Below are 13,812 nucleotides of genomic sequence, written 5' to 3' on the forward strand. Positions count from 1 at the left end.
CCAAATTAGTTGCCTCGATGAACTAGTTAGAAAGTCAAGGCTAATTGAGGCAATTAGGTTGGTTTGATTAGGCGAACCAATCAAACATGATAAGAGAATTTTATAATTAAATTAAAAATACTTATTCTTCACGTATTCTATTTCTAAAATTATTATTATTTATTTATTATCTATTTCATTTTATTTTTTAAAAAGAAGAGCTCGTGAGCCACTCATTGATTAGACTGCGGGTCCAGGTCTGTACATTGAACCGAACTTGGATGCCTATCGAGTTCAGTAGTTCAGTTGGTTAAATCGAATCTGTTCCCTGTCTCGAACCAGCCAAACGGATTCGGATGATGTGGTTCGTAATATGATTGGAATTCAGGGGTGCTTTAGTCAGTTCCAATAACTCTCGCCGCCTGAAACCCTAGAAACCCGACCAAGAAGTGCTATAAAATGCTGTAGGACGGAGGCGCAGGCTGAAGCGAGTGTGCGCGATGCAGATCTTTGTGAAGACCCTCACGGGGAAGACGATAACCCTAGAAGTCGAGAGCAGCGACACTATCGACAATGTTAAGGCGAAGATTCAAGACAAGGAAGGTGCTCATCTTTCGGCCCTTCTCCTTTTACTTTATGAATACAACTGAATTCGTTTCTTAAAATTCCATTTCTGTATTCGCTGTTCTTTGATTCTAGGCATTCCGCCTGACCAGCAGAGGCTGATCTTTGCCGGTAAGCAGCTCGAGGATGGACGAACCCTCGCGGACTACAACATCCAAAAAGGTGCTATTTTATGATTTCCGTTATAAACTACGCTTGCTGTTGTGTATTTTACCATAGTTGTAATAGTTGTTTTTTATAAATTACTTTAGAGTCTACTCTGCATCTGGTGCTGAGGCTGAGGGGTGGAATCATCGAGCCCTCTCTTATGGCTCTTGCTAGGAAATACAACCAAGAGAAGATGATCTGCAGAAAGTAAGCTTACATTTGTGGTTTTTATTCCAGTGATTCAGTTTGTGATTGAATTTTTCTATGCTTATGTTCATCCACTGTCTTTTCAATGAAATATGAGATTCTATATTGTTTCTGAGAGTGAATTCTATGTTGCTGGATGATGGTTTTTAGCAGCAATATGGGATTTATTTGCAATTGATTTCTCAGGTCAAACACTTTCTGGATTTGAATTTGATATCTTGTTATTTTTTCCCCGCGTATGATGCTTTATTCTAGCAGTAAACGTGTCCTAGTTGTGTTAATATGGGTTCTTTAAAATTTAATGATTTTGTACAAGATTGCTGAGAGGATGTTTTGATCTATCTACATGTAAACCAATATAGAGGGTAATGAAGTGAACTATAGTAGAACCCTTTTCTCTTGGAGAATGACATGGCGATGAGCGTTTTTACTGTTACAGTGATGGACAGGACAAACTTTCTCTTTCTTTTTAATATTAACGGCTTAAGAAAGGGAAAAGGAGTTGTTTTGGTTGATGGAAAGGTGCGTGCAACAAGGGAAGATGTAAAACTAGTGGTACTTAATGAAAAGATGGGGGTTTGCTGATAAGAATATAAAATGCCTTCAATTGGGAGGAAGATGAACAAGAGGTACTTATAATTAAGGAGAATTTCTATATATTTTTCCATCCCTCATAGGTCCTTGGGTGGTTGATCATTATTTTTTCAGTGCTTCCTTCTAGGTTGGATCTTTAGCAAATTCTTCCACCAATTGCCTGAAAATTTCCAATCCTATTTCTGTAGACTTTCACCTATAGTTGGCTGTGATTAATTATTTTGATCCCTACGAATAGTGAACTGAGTGAGGCAGTAAGGAAAGAATGATAGATATAAGAAGAATTATAAATTACAGAGAGATTGATAGAGATAGAGAATAATGAGTCATAGATAGAAAGAGAGATGTAAACATTACGTGCATATTTATTACATGTCATGGACTTAGTATAATGCTAGTCTCCAATACATAATTACTCATTTAAGCATCTAAATTAACCAAACATGTTCTAATGACTAAGGGGCTAATCTCTATTATAAATTGATTTCAAATTAATAAAATGTAAAATATATGAAGTCTATAATTTTTGTTGATGTGGATGTGGGGCAGATGAGCATATATTACATCTGCAGACTGTGGAAACTGACTACAAGCTTAGTCTAACTCTTATTTTGGAGATTTTATAGAAATAACTAATTATAAATTAATTTATTTCTATTAACTTGTTTTATGGTTGTCTGACTCACCATTAAAACTAATTATAATGATGTCTAAAAGATATTTATTTCGAAAATAACTATTTGCTGATATAAATATCCATTGATCTGGAAAATTAGCATTTTTCTCTTGATGCCTATTTTCTGATGCATTTTAGAACTGTGCTCCAAGTGAGGTTTAAAGTTTTAACCTTTGAATTTCTAACTGAAACAAGTTTTAAAGTTTTGTTAATTGTTTTCAGAGTTATATGGCTTAAATAAAAATTTCTATTTGTCCTTCTGTTGTTAAGTATTAGAAAACAATGCTAAGTCTTGGCAGGCATGATGAATCAATTAGATGTGCTAAGTATTTCGGTTCTAATGAGCTAAAATTTTGAGGCATAATAAGACTCTGACCTGCCAATTGGCTATAATTATAGTTGCAAGTGAGATTTAAAGTTTTAATCTTTGGATTTCAAACTGAAACAAGATATAAAGCCTTGTTAATTGTTTTCAGAGTGATATGGCTTAAATAAAAATTTATATTTGTCCTTTTGTTGTTAATTATTAGAAAACAATGCCAAGTCTTGGCAGGCATGATGAATCAATTAGATGTGCTAAGTATTTCGGTTCTAATGAGCTAAAGTTTTGAGGCATAATAAGATTCTGACCGGCCGATTGTCTATAATTATAGGTGCAAGTGAGGTTTAAAGTTTTCACCTTTGGATTTCAAACTGAAACATGATCTAAAGCCTTGTTAATTGTTTACAGAGTGATATGGCTTAAATAAAAATTTCTATTTGTCCTCCTGTTGTTAATTACTAGAAAACAATGCTAAGTCTTGGCAGGCATGATGAATCAATTAGATGTGCTAAGTATTTCTGTTCTAATGAGCTAAAGTTTTGAGGCATAATACGATTCTGACCTGTCAATTGGCTATAATTATAGTTGCAAGTGAGGTTTAAAGTTTTAACCTTTGGATTTCAAACTGAAACAAGATTTAAAGCCTTGTTAATTGTTTTCAGAGTGATATGGCGTAAATAAAAATTTATATTTGTCCTTCTGTTGTTAAATATTAGAAAACAATGCCAAGTCTTGGCACGCACGATGAATCAATTAGATGTGCTAAGTGTTTCGGTTCTAATGAGCTAAACTTTTGAGGCATAATAAGCTTCTGACCTGCCAATTGTCTATAATTATAGTTGCAAGTGAGGTTTAAAGTTTTAACCTTTGGATTTCAAACTGAAATAAGATCTAAAGCCTTGTTAATTGTTTACAGAGTGATATGGTTTAAATAAAAATTTCTATTTGTGTCTGTTGTTAATTATTAGAAAACAACGGCAAGTCTTGGCAGGCATGATGAATCAATTAGATGTGCTAAGTATTTCGGTTCTAATGAGCTAAAATTTTGAGGCATAATAAGATTCTGACCTGCCAATTGGCTATAATTATAGACAGTGATCAATTTGGAGATGGCATAACAACTGTATTCATGGGTATGGAATCACTTTCTTTAGTACATTCGTCTAAATATTATGTGAATTACTTTGAAGTCTATAAAGTTTATGCTAGTTTCTGAATTAGATATGTAAGAACCTCATCTTTGTGTACTTGACCTTTTTCTTGATCTTCTGAATGTCAATGAGCTAGTCTTTTTTGTTTTGTTCATATTTTGAAATTATATGTTTTCCATGGTTTCATTTCATTTTATTTGATGTCTGTTCTGCAATTGCAATGATCTCTTAGAAGATTGGTTGATAAGTTGTTTTTGTTATCTACTTGTAAACCTATATTAGTGAATCATCATCACCATCTTCCTGTTTTAACTTCTTGTGATTGGCTGTTCATAAGTTTGGACAAATTTTTATGATACTCATCCAGGCTTTACACAACCTTCAATCTTTTCATCTGTGCCTGGGACTGACATTGGCAGTTTAGATCCATATCAGCCAAAAGGATCCTAGTGATTAATGATGCATAACACTTTTTGTGTGTGTAAATGTCCAGCGTTCCTGGTCTAATCCTATTTTTTGTGAATCTTTCAGAAGTGCTTTGAATTCTAAATCTTAGACGAATCTAGCCAACCTGAAAAATTGTGGATTTAAATCTAAGGCAAGGCTTAAACCTTGTTTTTTATTCACTTTATTTTTAAGTTTTAACTGAAAAAAAAAATCAACGTTCTCAATTGGTAAATATTAGAAAACACTGAGCTGCCTGGCAAGAGTGATGAATCAATTAGATGTGCTAAGGAACTAGCTTAACTTTTCAGACATAATAGGATTCTGACCTGCTAATTGGCTATAATTTTATTGATACAGATTACCTGAATTTATAGGTGAGTGGTATTATTTTCTTTGGCCTCCTTCTCATCCAATCATCGTGTGTATTACTTTTCAAGTCTATCAACTTCTTTTCAAAGCATACTTTTGTCATTATTTTCATGGGTCATTCATTTTCCTCCCTCATAACTTACTACACAAGGACCTCAAACGTAAGTTTAGCTTGACCTTTTGCATGTTGAATCCATGGCTTCTTCTTGTTCTCAAATGTGTTGTTATTTTGGTGCTTTACCTTGATTGTCGTATGAGTAAATGCCCCATGTACCTTTGTTGCAAGTGCTACAATATTGAATTGCTTCTTCAGGATGTGCTGGTTTATCATTAATTTCTTAGTTTACTAATCACAAATTAGGTACGAGACTCAATGTAGATGCCTTTTTGGCTGTTGACATGTTTAGCAATTGGATGATTTGCTTCCATCATAGATATAGTGATGATTATCTTCGCCGTATTGTTCATAACCATGCATTTATCTTTTATAGGTGCTATGCACGTTTGCATCCGAGGGCTGTAAACTGCCGGAAGAAAAAATGTGGCCACAGCAATCAGGTATATATTTGCCTCCCAAATGATCACAATTATCGTCTTTTACAGCTTTCTATGTCGATGCATTGTCTTCTGGTGTAAGCCAATATCTAAATTTCATTCGTTGATCTCTGCAGCTGAGGCCTAAGAAGAAGATCAAGTAAATTATGCGATTCAAATTTCTTTTCCCAAGCTGAATTGCCGTATCAAAAAATTCTACACCTTCGCGTTGATTAAACTTACTGCGCTTCTGCTGTTGTAACCTTGTCAAACGGTTAACTAAGTTGGTGCTCGTTTGGATGACTATTTGTTGGCATTATGTTTTGAAACAAATTTGACTAAGTTAAAATGGTGGACTAGGAGTTTTATTTTGGAGGATTAATGAGACAATCTAGCATTTTTAGATTCACATAAATATTACCCACAGCATATATTTCGTGTTTTCAACAAAGGAAAGGTGGAAATAAGAAAATGATTGCTTTGGTTTTAAATTTCTAAATAACTCTTAAGGTTTCCATGCAACCAATTAAAACAAGTCATTTTACTGATTAAGATTAAATGCAAACCTCCAATTAACCCATCTGCGCCAATAATAGCCACTGAATTGTAATGAGCATTATTTTCCTCTTCAAAGAAGCTCACAGGTATTACAACAGCCAACTCTTTAGCAAGTTGTTGCATCCTGCAAAATTTGAATGCATAAACATGATATATGATAATTATTGAAGTTTCTTCGTATAAATCAGTCGATGTTATACTTGCAGATATCGCTCCCTTCACCTTAATATTGTAGGATGCCCTTTATAAGACTTCGCTCGTTGGAAGTAATCTGCTCGTTGGGCTTGACAGAAATAATAACCCTCAAAAAGTTCCTAAGCGTGCAAATAATACAGGAGGTCAAGCAACAAATAAAAAAGAAGAATTTTAGAACAACAAAACAGTAGTAAACTACTAATAGCCTCTGAACCCATAAGACTTGATAATGTTAATGTTATGATGGATTTTTTCTTTTATTTTTTGTTTGATAGATCCAAATAAAATTTGTTAAAGTGACACTTAAAAATGAAACAAAATCCTTCTCCATCATTAAGTTAGAAGGGTAATACTGAATTAGAATTACAATATCATTAATATGAAAAAAGATTTCATTTGAAAACAGCTGGCAGTAAGCAGTGACAAATACTTTGCTACAAGTATGAACGATTTTGTTCGGATACCTGCATAAGTATGATGTTTGCCCCCTTCTTATTAGCAGCTCTAACCAACCTACAGAAAATATGATAAAAAAATTAATGTGATAACACTAAAAACTAGTGGTTTATTGTGAAATTATATAAATAATTACATATGACAAAAAAATATTATTAACCTATTTCTTTTCTTCACTCTCTTTCTTACTTATTAAAATGAATATATACATATGTATTTATAGATACACAATCATATTGAAACTCCTCATAAATTTACATAACTTAGGAGTTTAAAAGATGGTAGGTTATGTAGATGAGGGAATTTATGAAATTATTAGGCGTATGGGTATCCACATACTTTATTTTACAACACTCCCCCTTGGATGCCCATAATTAAGGAATCCGCCTCATTAAAACCTTACTAGGAAAAATCCAATGGGAAAAAACCTAGTAAGGAAAAAGAGTACGTTATTCCGCAACTGTATCACGATAAATTTATCGGACAACATAATATGGTATAGTGAAAATTTACTCCCCTATTTGAAATATCATTTGAGATCTCTATATCGCCGCATTTCAATAGCATGCACTAATTTCTTAAATGTTATTCTAAATAATGTTTTAGTAAATAAATCTGTCAAATTATTGCTAGAGTGAATCTGTTGAACTTTAATATCATCATTCTTTTGTAGATCATAAATGAAGAAGAACTTTGGTGAAATATATTTAATTCTATCCCCTTTGATGTACCCTTCCTTTAATTGAGCTATACATGCCGCATTGTCTTCATATAATATTGTTGGAATTTTCTTATTAGTAGTTAAACCACATTTTTCCTTGATATGTTGAATCATTAATCTCAACCAAACACATTCCCGACTTGCTTCGTGTATTGCAAGTATTTCAGAATGATTCGATGATGTAGCGACTATGGTTTGTTTGATAGATCTCAAAGATATGGCTGTTCCACCATATGTAAATAAATAACCAGCTGAGATCGACCTGTATGTGGATCATATTAATATGCTGCATCTGCATAACCAATTAACTCTGAAGTAGACATATTAGAATAAAATAAGCCTAAATTGATGGTACCTTGAAGATACCTAAATATATGGTTAATTCCATTCCAATGTCTACGTGTTGGAGAAGAGCTATATTTTGCTAATAAATTTATAGCAAATGCTATATCTGGTCTTTTATTATTAGCAAGATACATTAATGCACCAATTGCACTTAAATATGGTACTTCAAGACCAAGCAGTTCTTCATCATTTTCACTAGGTCGAAAAGGATCTCTGTTCACATCAAGCGATTGAACAACCATCGGGGAACTTAATGGATGAGCTTTATCCATATAAAATCGTTTTAGAACCTTTAGTGTATAAGCTGATTGATGGATAAAAATTTCATTTGCAAAATGTTCAATTTGTAATCCAATACAAAACTTCATTTTTCTTAGATCTTTCATCTCGAATTCTCTTTTCAAGATATCAACTGTATGTATAACTTCTTCAGGACTTCCAATGATATTTCAATCATCAACATATACAGAAATAATGATAAATTTTAGTCCATCCTTTTTTATAAAAACACATGGACATATTGGATCGTTTTGATATTTATGTTGCACCAAATAATCACTTAGACGTTTATACCACATACGTCCAGATTGCTTCAATCCATACAATGATCTTTGTAATTTAATTGAATAAATATTTTTAAAATTTGAACTTGATGCTTCTGGCATTGTGAGCCCTTCAGAGATTTTCATATAAATATCATTATCAAGTTTTTCATACAAATAAGTTACTACTACATCCATCAAAAGCATTTCAAGCTTTTCTTGTGCTGTCATATAATGAAGATATCGAAATGTGATTGCATCCACTACAGGGGAATATGTTTCTTCATAATCAATACTAGGTTTTTGAGAAAAACCTTGTGCCACTAAACGAGCTTTATATCTTATGATTTCATTTTTCTTATTTCACTTTCGTGCAAAAACCCATTTGTACCCTACAGGGGTTACACCTTTTGGTGTTTGGACTACAGGTCCCAAAATCTCACATTTTGCAAGTGAGTGTAATTCCTCTTGAGTTGCATTTTTCCATTTTGACCAATCATGTATACTACGACATTGTTCAATAGATTTAGGTTCTTGATCATCATTTTCATAAATAATTTCAAGCGCTACATTGTATGCAAATTTATTGTCGATAACTATTCTTGATCGATTCAATTTCTTCCATGTCCTGACATAATTTATTGAGATTTCTTCATTATTTTCAAGTATCTGGATCTCTTCTGGAGTTTTATCAAAAGTTATGTCAGTTGTCTCTATAGGAGACCTAGGCGCTTCAAAATGAATATCTTGATTAGTTGCTCCTTTTTTTCCGAGGATTTTAATCTTTAGAACCGATTGGTCTACCACGCTTCAGGTGAGTTGTAACCTCATTAATTGATTGTTCAATTGGTACATCCAGAGCCGGCCCTGGGCCAGGGCTACCAGGGCCCTTGCCCAGGGCCCACAAATACTAAGGGCCCAAAAAATATATATAAACATATATATATATATATATATATATATATATATATATATATATATATATATATATATATATATATATATATATATATATATATATATATATATATTAATACAATTTTAATTCTTCACCCTAGCGTTTCTGGTTTCTCGCCCGTTGTCGAAGCGGAGAAGCCATCTCCGAAGTCTAAAGCGAATCCCTAGCTCTCTCGACTCTCACCTTCACGACGATTCTCTCGGCTCCCATCCTCACCGACCCTGCCGTCTCCAGTGCCTTTAACCTCACCATCGAGAGGATATCGTCAGCGTCGTCAGTAACCTCAACGGCTGCTCCTCCAGTCCTCCGGTTAGTAATCGTTTTTATCGATTAGGCAACCGCGGTCCGCGACTAGATCTCGATTCTTCGCCTAGTTAATTAGGGTTTTGTTGTTTGATTAGACAATCAATTAAGGTTTGTATACCTAGATTTTACCACAATTTCAACTTTTGCTTTTCAATTTGCATCGAAATTGTTCTTATTATGCAGATGATTTCTACTCCTTCTTCTTCTTCTCTGGTACTTATATTTTCCCAATTTTTTACTGTTTTCAAGTTAGAATAGGCTTGGTTTACCAATTACCATATATCAGATCTTCCTCTAAGCCGGGGTAGGAGATATTGTAAATATGTTTTTAGAGAAGTGGAGTAGGCTGACAAGGGTTATGGATTGATTGGGTTCCTCCAGTTCTTATGATTTTTGGTGTTTTGTATTCGAGCCTATTGGATTTTATCAATTGCTGGTTTATAGTTTTTCTCTTTATGCTCTATGGTATCTTATATGGTGTACTAGTTTTTGGAGTGGAAGACAGAACCTGGCACGCTGTGCTTTCTGAGGTTTTAGATTAGGAAGTTGTAAATGGTGCTGGCTGGAAAAGTGGGCAGTTGCTGTGGAGTTCGAGGTTTATTGTACAAAAGCAAGTTGTTATCCTTTTTGTGTTTGAGGTGCTGGGACTGTGCCAGATCCTTTGAGCAGAATTTGTATGCTTGTGCCAAGTTGGTAAATCTGTGGGCAGTTTCACATGGTTTCATGGAGGTATCTGGAGTTGTTGTTAAAAGTAAAAGGGTGATGATTTCTTAGAGAAATTTGATTTGTTGGCTGGAATTCATAGTCTTTGTATAGTGCTGATGGACTGAAAATATGCTGTTAGTTTTCCGATACTATGCTGGAAAGCAGATTTGCAAGGAAAAGAGGAATTGGAGGGACTTGGTTTGTTTGGTGGCTTGGGGCTTTTTCTATTAGTGGAAGAACAAGGATGGGTTTACGATCTTTCAAAACTGAAGAGTGTGAATATGGGATAAAGCTCCGTTTCTGTGGTTTGAGGCAGGACATTGGTTTTTTCCAAGAAATTTGCAAAGATAGATGCACGTAGTTGTGATTTTCTTTTGGATAGGTGTGAACGTGTAAATTGATCCTTTTTATTTTGAGAGCTTGGAAGATGTAAATTTGGAGAGGTGAGGTTTTATTTTGTTATGCATGTATATCCCTGGCCCCTCACATTATAGTTCTCTTTTCATATATGGAATTTAGTTTTGATTAAAAAAACTTTATTATTGGTTTACTCTAAAAAACCTTGGCTTCTAGTTGTTTATTCTCTTCAAATGGATTCTTTTAGCTAGTAAATGATAAGTAGATTAATTAAGTTTTCATGTCATTTAGCTAATTAGATTAATGTGTTTGTGTCTTTAATTGCATGAATAAGGTCCAAACTTCTAAACAATTAAATTGTTGTGTTTTTTATAAACTTGCAGGATATCCGTGTTAGGTCTTATATAAGTGGATTTCGAATCAAAGAAAAATTCTCCATATCAGGTTTTATTGTTCTTTGTTTATTGCTTATTGTTCATAATTATCTATCATCATGAAACAACTCTCTGATATCAAAAAAGACAAAAAAAGAAAAAAGAGGAGGAGATAGCCCAAAGCTAGAGGTTCATTGAATAAATATTTTAGTAAAGAATCACATAACACAACAGAAAGCTTAGTTCAAATTTTAAGTAATGAATCAAATTTGTCAAATGAAGATTTTGTTGAAAATAATAGTAATGAATATGAAAAATTTATGAGAAATGAAAGTGATGAGAATGAGAAATATGTAGAAAATGAGAACGAAGAGAATACATATCTTAATGATTTGAATGAAACTGAAATTGACAAAACTAAAGATATTGATAATTGTTGTGATGATGAGCGTACAAATGAATATCAATGTTCGACACCTAGATATGATATAAACATATTTGATCCAAGAGTTTGGGATAACCTTGATACAAAAATGAGAGATTTACTTGTGGAAAGAGGCCCTAAAAGAGAAGATATTATTAAGTTTCCTTTAGATAAAGAATCTCGACACTTTTCTCATACTTACTATGTTCAAATGTTACCAAATGGTGAGACTCGTGATCGAAAATGGTTAGTATATTCGAAGGAGTTGGACAAAGTATTTTGTATTTGTTGTGAGTTGTTTAAAGTAATACACACCAAAAGTAATTTAGCAAAAGAAGGAGTTAATGACTGGAAACATTTATGTGACAAACTTAAACAACATGAAAATAGTGTTGAACACTTCACTAATCTGAGAGCCTTTGTTGAACTACAAATGAGATTAAAGAAAACATTGACAATTGATAAGGAAATACAAGAACAAATTAAAAAGGACACAAAACATTGGAAACATGTTATGCTAAGAATAGTTGATGTTGTCAAATGTCTTGCTACACATAATTTGGCATTTCGTGGTACACATGACAAAATTTATGAAGATGGTAATGGTAATTTTTTGGGTCTACTTGAAATGATTGCAGATTTTGATCCAATAATGCAAGAGCATTTTCGACTCATTAAAGATAAAAAGATTCATTATCATTATCTTAGTCATAAAATTCAAAATGAGCTAATATCTCTTCTAGCTTCTAAAGTCAAGAATGCAATAATTAAAAAAATAAAAGAGGCAAAATATTTTTCAGTAATTCTTGATTGTACACCGGATGCAAGTCACAAAGAACAAATGACTCTCATATTAAGATGTGTAGATGTTTCAGAGACTCCAATTAAAATAGAAGAGTACTTTTTAGAATTTATAAATGTAGAAGATACAACTGGTTTAGGTCTTTTCAATGAATTGCAAGTTGTTTTACAATCTTTTCAATTAGAAACAACTAAAAGATTAGTAAAAGAAAACATAATAGCAAATGAACTAATTTATTTTAAAATATTTGATTAATTTAGACATTTCCATAAATATCTTCATTTCCAATCAAATTGTCTATCCCTCCATCAGGATCTGCAAAAAAATCAGAAACATCCAAATGTGTTATCATAGAAGGACTAACAATTGTGTTATTGTCTTGAAAGACAACATTTATCTCTATATCTTTTGCATTGCCCTTTAAAGAGACTTGGTAGAAATCAATAAAGTATTTTGGCGTACGACAAGTATGTGACCGATGTCCTTTCATGTCACATCTATAACATGAATTTTCTAATTTTTTCATCATTATCTTGTCCAGTTTGAACCCTTTTATCATTGCCATTTATCCACTTTTGGTGAACATTATTGTTAACCCACTTTTGGTGAGTTGTTGTGTTTCTTTTATTATAACCATCATGATTTTCTTGAGATCGATCATTTCCGTATCTATGACCACGACCAGGCGCCACGACCACGACCATGATGAAATTTTTGTCTATGCTGTCGTTTATCATTTTTACCAGTTATCTCATTACTTCAGGGATTGTACTAGCACCAGTTGGAAGGATCTCATGATTTTTCATCAAAAACTCATTATTTTGCTCAGCCACCAGAAGACATGTAATCAACTCAGAATATTTCTTAAAACCTTTCTCTCTATATTGTTGTTGCAGGAGCATGTTAGATGCATGAAAGGTAGAATGTTTTTTCCAACATATCATCATCAGTAAATTTTACATCACATAATTTTAATTTTGAGCTAATTCTAAACATTGCTGAGTTATATTCACTTACAGATTTAAAATCTTGTAAACGTAAATGAATCCATTCATAACGAGCATTTGGAAGAATCACGGTTTTATAATGGCTATACATTTCCTTCAAATTATTCCATAGCTCAAGTGGATATTTAATCGTCAAATATTCAATTTTCAATGCTTCATGAAGATGGTGACAAATGAATATCATTGCTTTTGCACGATTTTGTAAAGATTTCTTATTTCCATCTTTTATGGCGTCTCCAAGACCTTTAGCATCCAAATGAATCTCCGCATCCAAAATCCACGATAGATAATTTTTTCCCGAAATGTCAAGAGCCACAAACTCTAACTTTGAAAGATTGGATATAGTGAAAATCTATTTCAAAGAAAACTAAATTATTAATAATAATTATCATGCATCATATATATTTATTAATAAATGATAAAATATGATATAATTAAAAGATGATTTGGTAATACGTAACTGTAAAATATTGTAAAATTTTTGAAACGTTACAAGTCATATAAATAAATAACTAACTAATAGTTAATCAGATAATAGCTAACAAATGATTAAGGAACTATAAATTTAACTTTTTGGCATGTGAATAATTTTGATTGAGAGGAAAAAAATATGTATATATAAATATATCTATACATTTTTTTTGATATTATCTATAACTTATTAAAAAAAATAGTGCTCTTCGTGTTATCTGATAACGTATTGTGAAATTATATAAACAATTGTATGTGAAAAAAAAATATTATTAACCTATTTCTTTTCTCCACTCTCTTTCTTACTCATTGAAATGAATATATACATATGTATTTATAGGTATATAATCATATTGAAACTCCTTGTGGATTTACATAACTTAGGAGTTTAAAAGATGATAGATTATGTAGATGAGGGAATTTATAAAATTATTGGGGGTTATGAACATCCATATACTTTATTTTACAACATGGTTGAATTAAATGATATACTTTTTCATTGAAAGATAACATGGTTGAATTAAATGGTATACTTTTTCAT

General features: G+C 32.5%; 2 protein-coding genes, 5 non-coding genes and 1 pseudogene across 7 annotated transcripts; all 8 read left to right on the top strand.

Moving 5' to 3' along the window:
• The first annotated feature begins 422 nt into the window (after window positions 1-422).
• LOC121974406 (ubiquitin-60S ribosomal protein L40) lies at window positions 423-5,465 on the top strand. Its single transcript, XM_042525449.1, has 5 exons — window positions 423-582; window positions 679-765; window positions 855-957; window positions 5,008-5,074; window positions 5,188-5,465. The coding sequence occupies exons 1-5, from the start codon at window positions 480-482 to the stop codon at window positions 5,212-5,214; spliced, it is 387 nt and encodes a 128-aa protein (XP_042381383.1). The 5' UTR covers window positions 423-479; the 3' UTR covers window positions 5,215-5,465.
• Window positions 2,518-2,612, top strand: LOC121978983. Its single transcript, XR_006111287.1, has one exon. It is a non-coding gene; the product is annotated as a small nucleolar RNA Z266 (small nucleolar RNA).
• Window positions 2,772-2,866, top strand: LOC121978985. Its single transcript, XR_006111289.1, has one exon. It is a non-coding gene; the product is annotated as a small nucleolar RNA Z266 (small nucleolar RNA).
• Window positions 3,026-3,120, top strand: LOC121978984. The gene has a single exon (XR_006111288.1). It is a non-coding gene; the product is annotated as a small nucleolar RNA Z266 (small nucleolar RNA).
• On the top strand, window positions 3,280-3,374 carry LOC121978987. Its single transcript, XR_006111290.1, has one exon. It is a non-coding gene; the product is annotated as a small nucleolar RNA Z266 (small nucleolar RNA).
• LOC121978981 lies at window positions 3,532-3,626 on the top strand. Its single transcript, XR_006111286.1, has one exon. It is a non-coding gene; the product is annotated as a small nucleolar RNA Z266 (small nucleolar RNA).
• On the top strand, window positions 4,399-4,482 carry LOC121978988 (annotated as a pseudogene).
• A 3,459-nt stretch (window positions 5,466-8,924) lies between the features above and the next one.
• Window positions 8,925-13,393, top strand: LOC121974404 (zinc finger MYM-type protein 1-like). The gene is made up of 2 exons (XM_042525446.1): window positions 8,925-9,134; window positions 10,577-13,393. Exon 2 carries the CDS (start codon window positions 10,888-10,890, stop codon window positions 12,046-12,048), a length of 1,161 nt encoding a protein of 386 aa, XP_042381380.1. The 5' UTR covers window positions 8,925-9,134; window positions 10,577-10,887; the 3' UTR covers window positions 12,049-13,393.
• The last annotated feature ends 419 nt before the right edge of the window (window positions 13,394-13,812 follow it).

Source organism: Zingiber officinale, chromosome 4B (genome assembly GCF_018446385.1).
Source record: "Zingiber officinale cultivar Zhangliang chromosome 4B, Zo_v1.1, whole genome shotgun sequence".
Taxonomy (NCBI): Eukaryota; Viridiplantae; Streptophyta; class Magnoliopsida; order Zingiberales; family Zingiberaceae; genus Zingiber; species Zingiber officinale.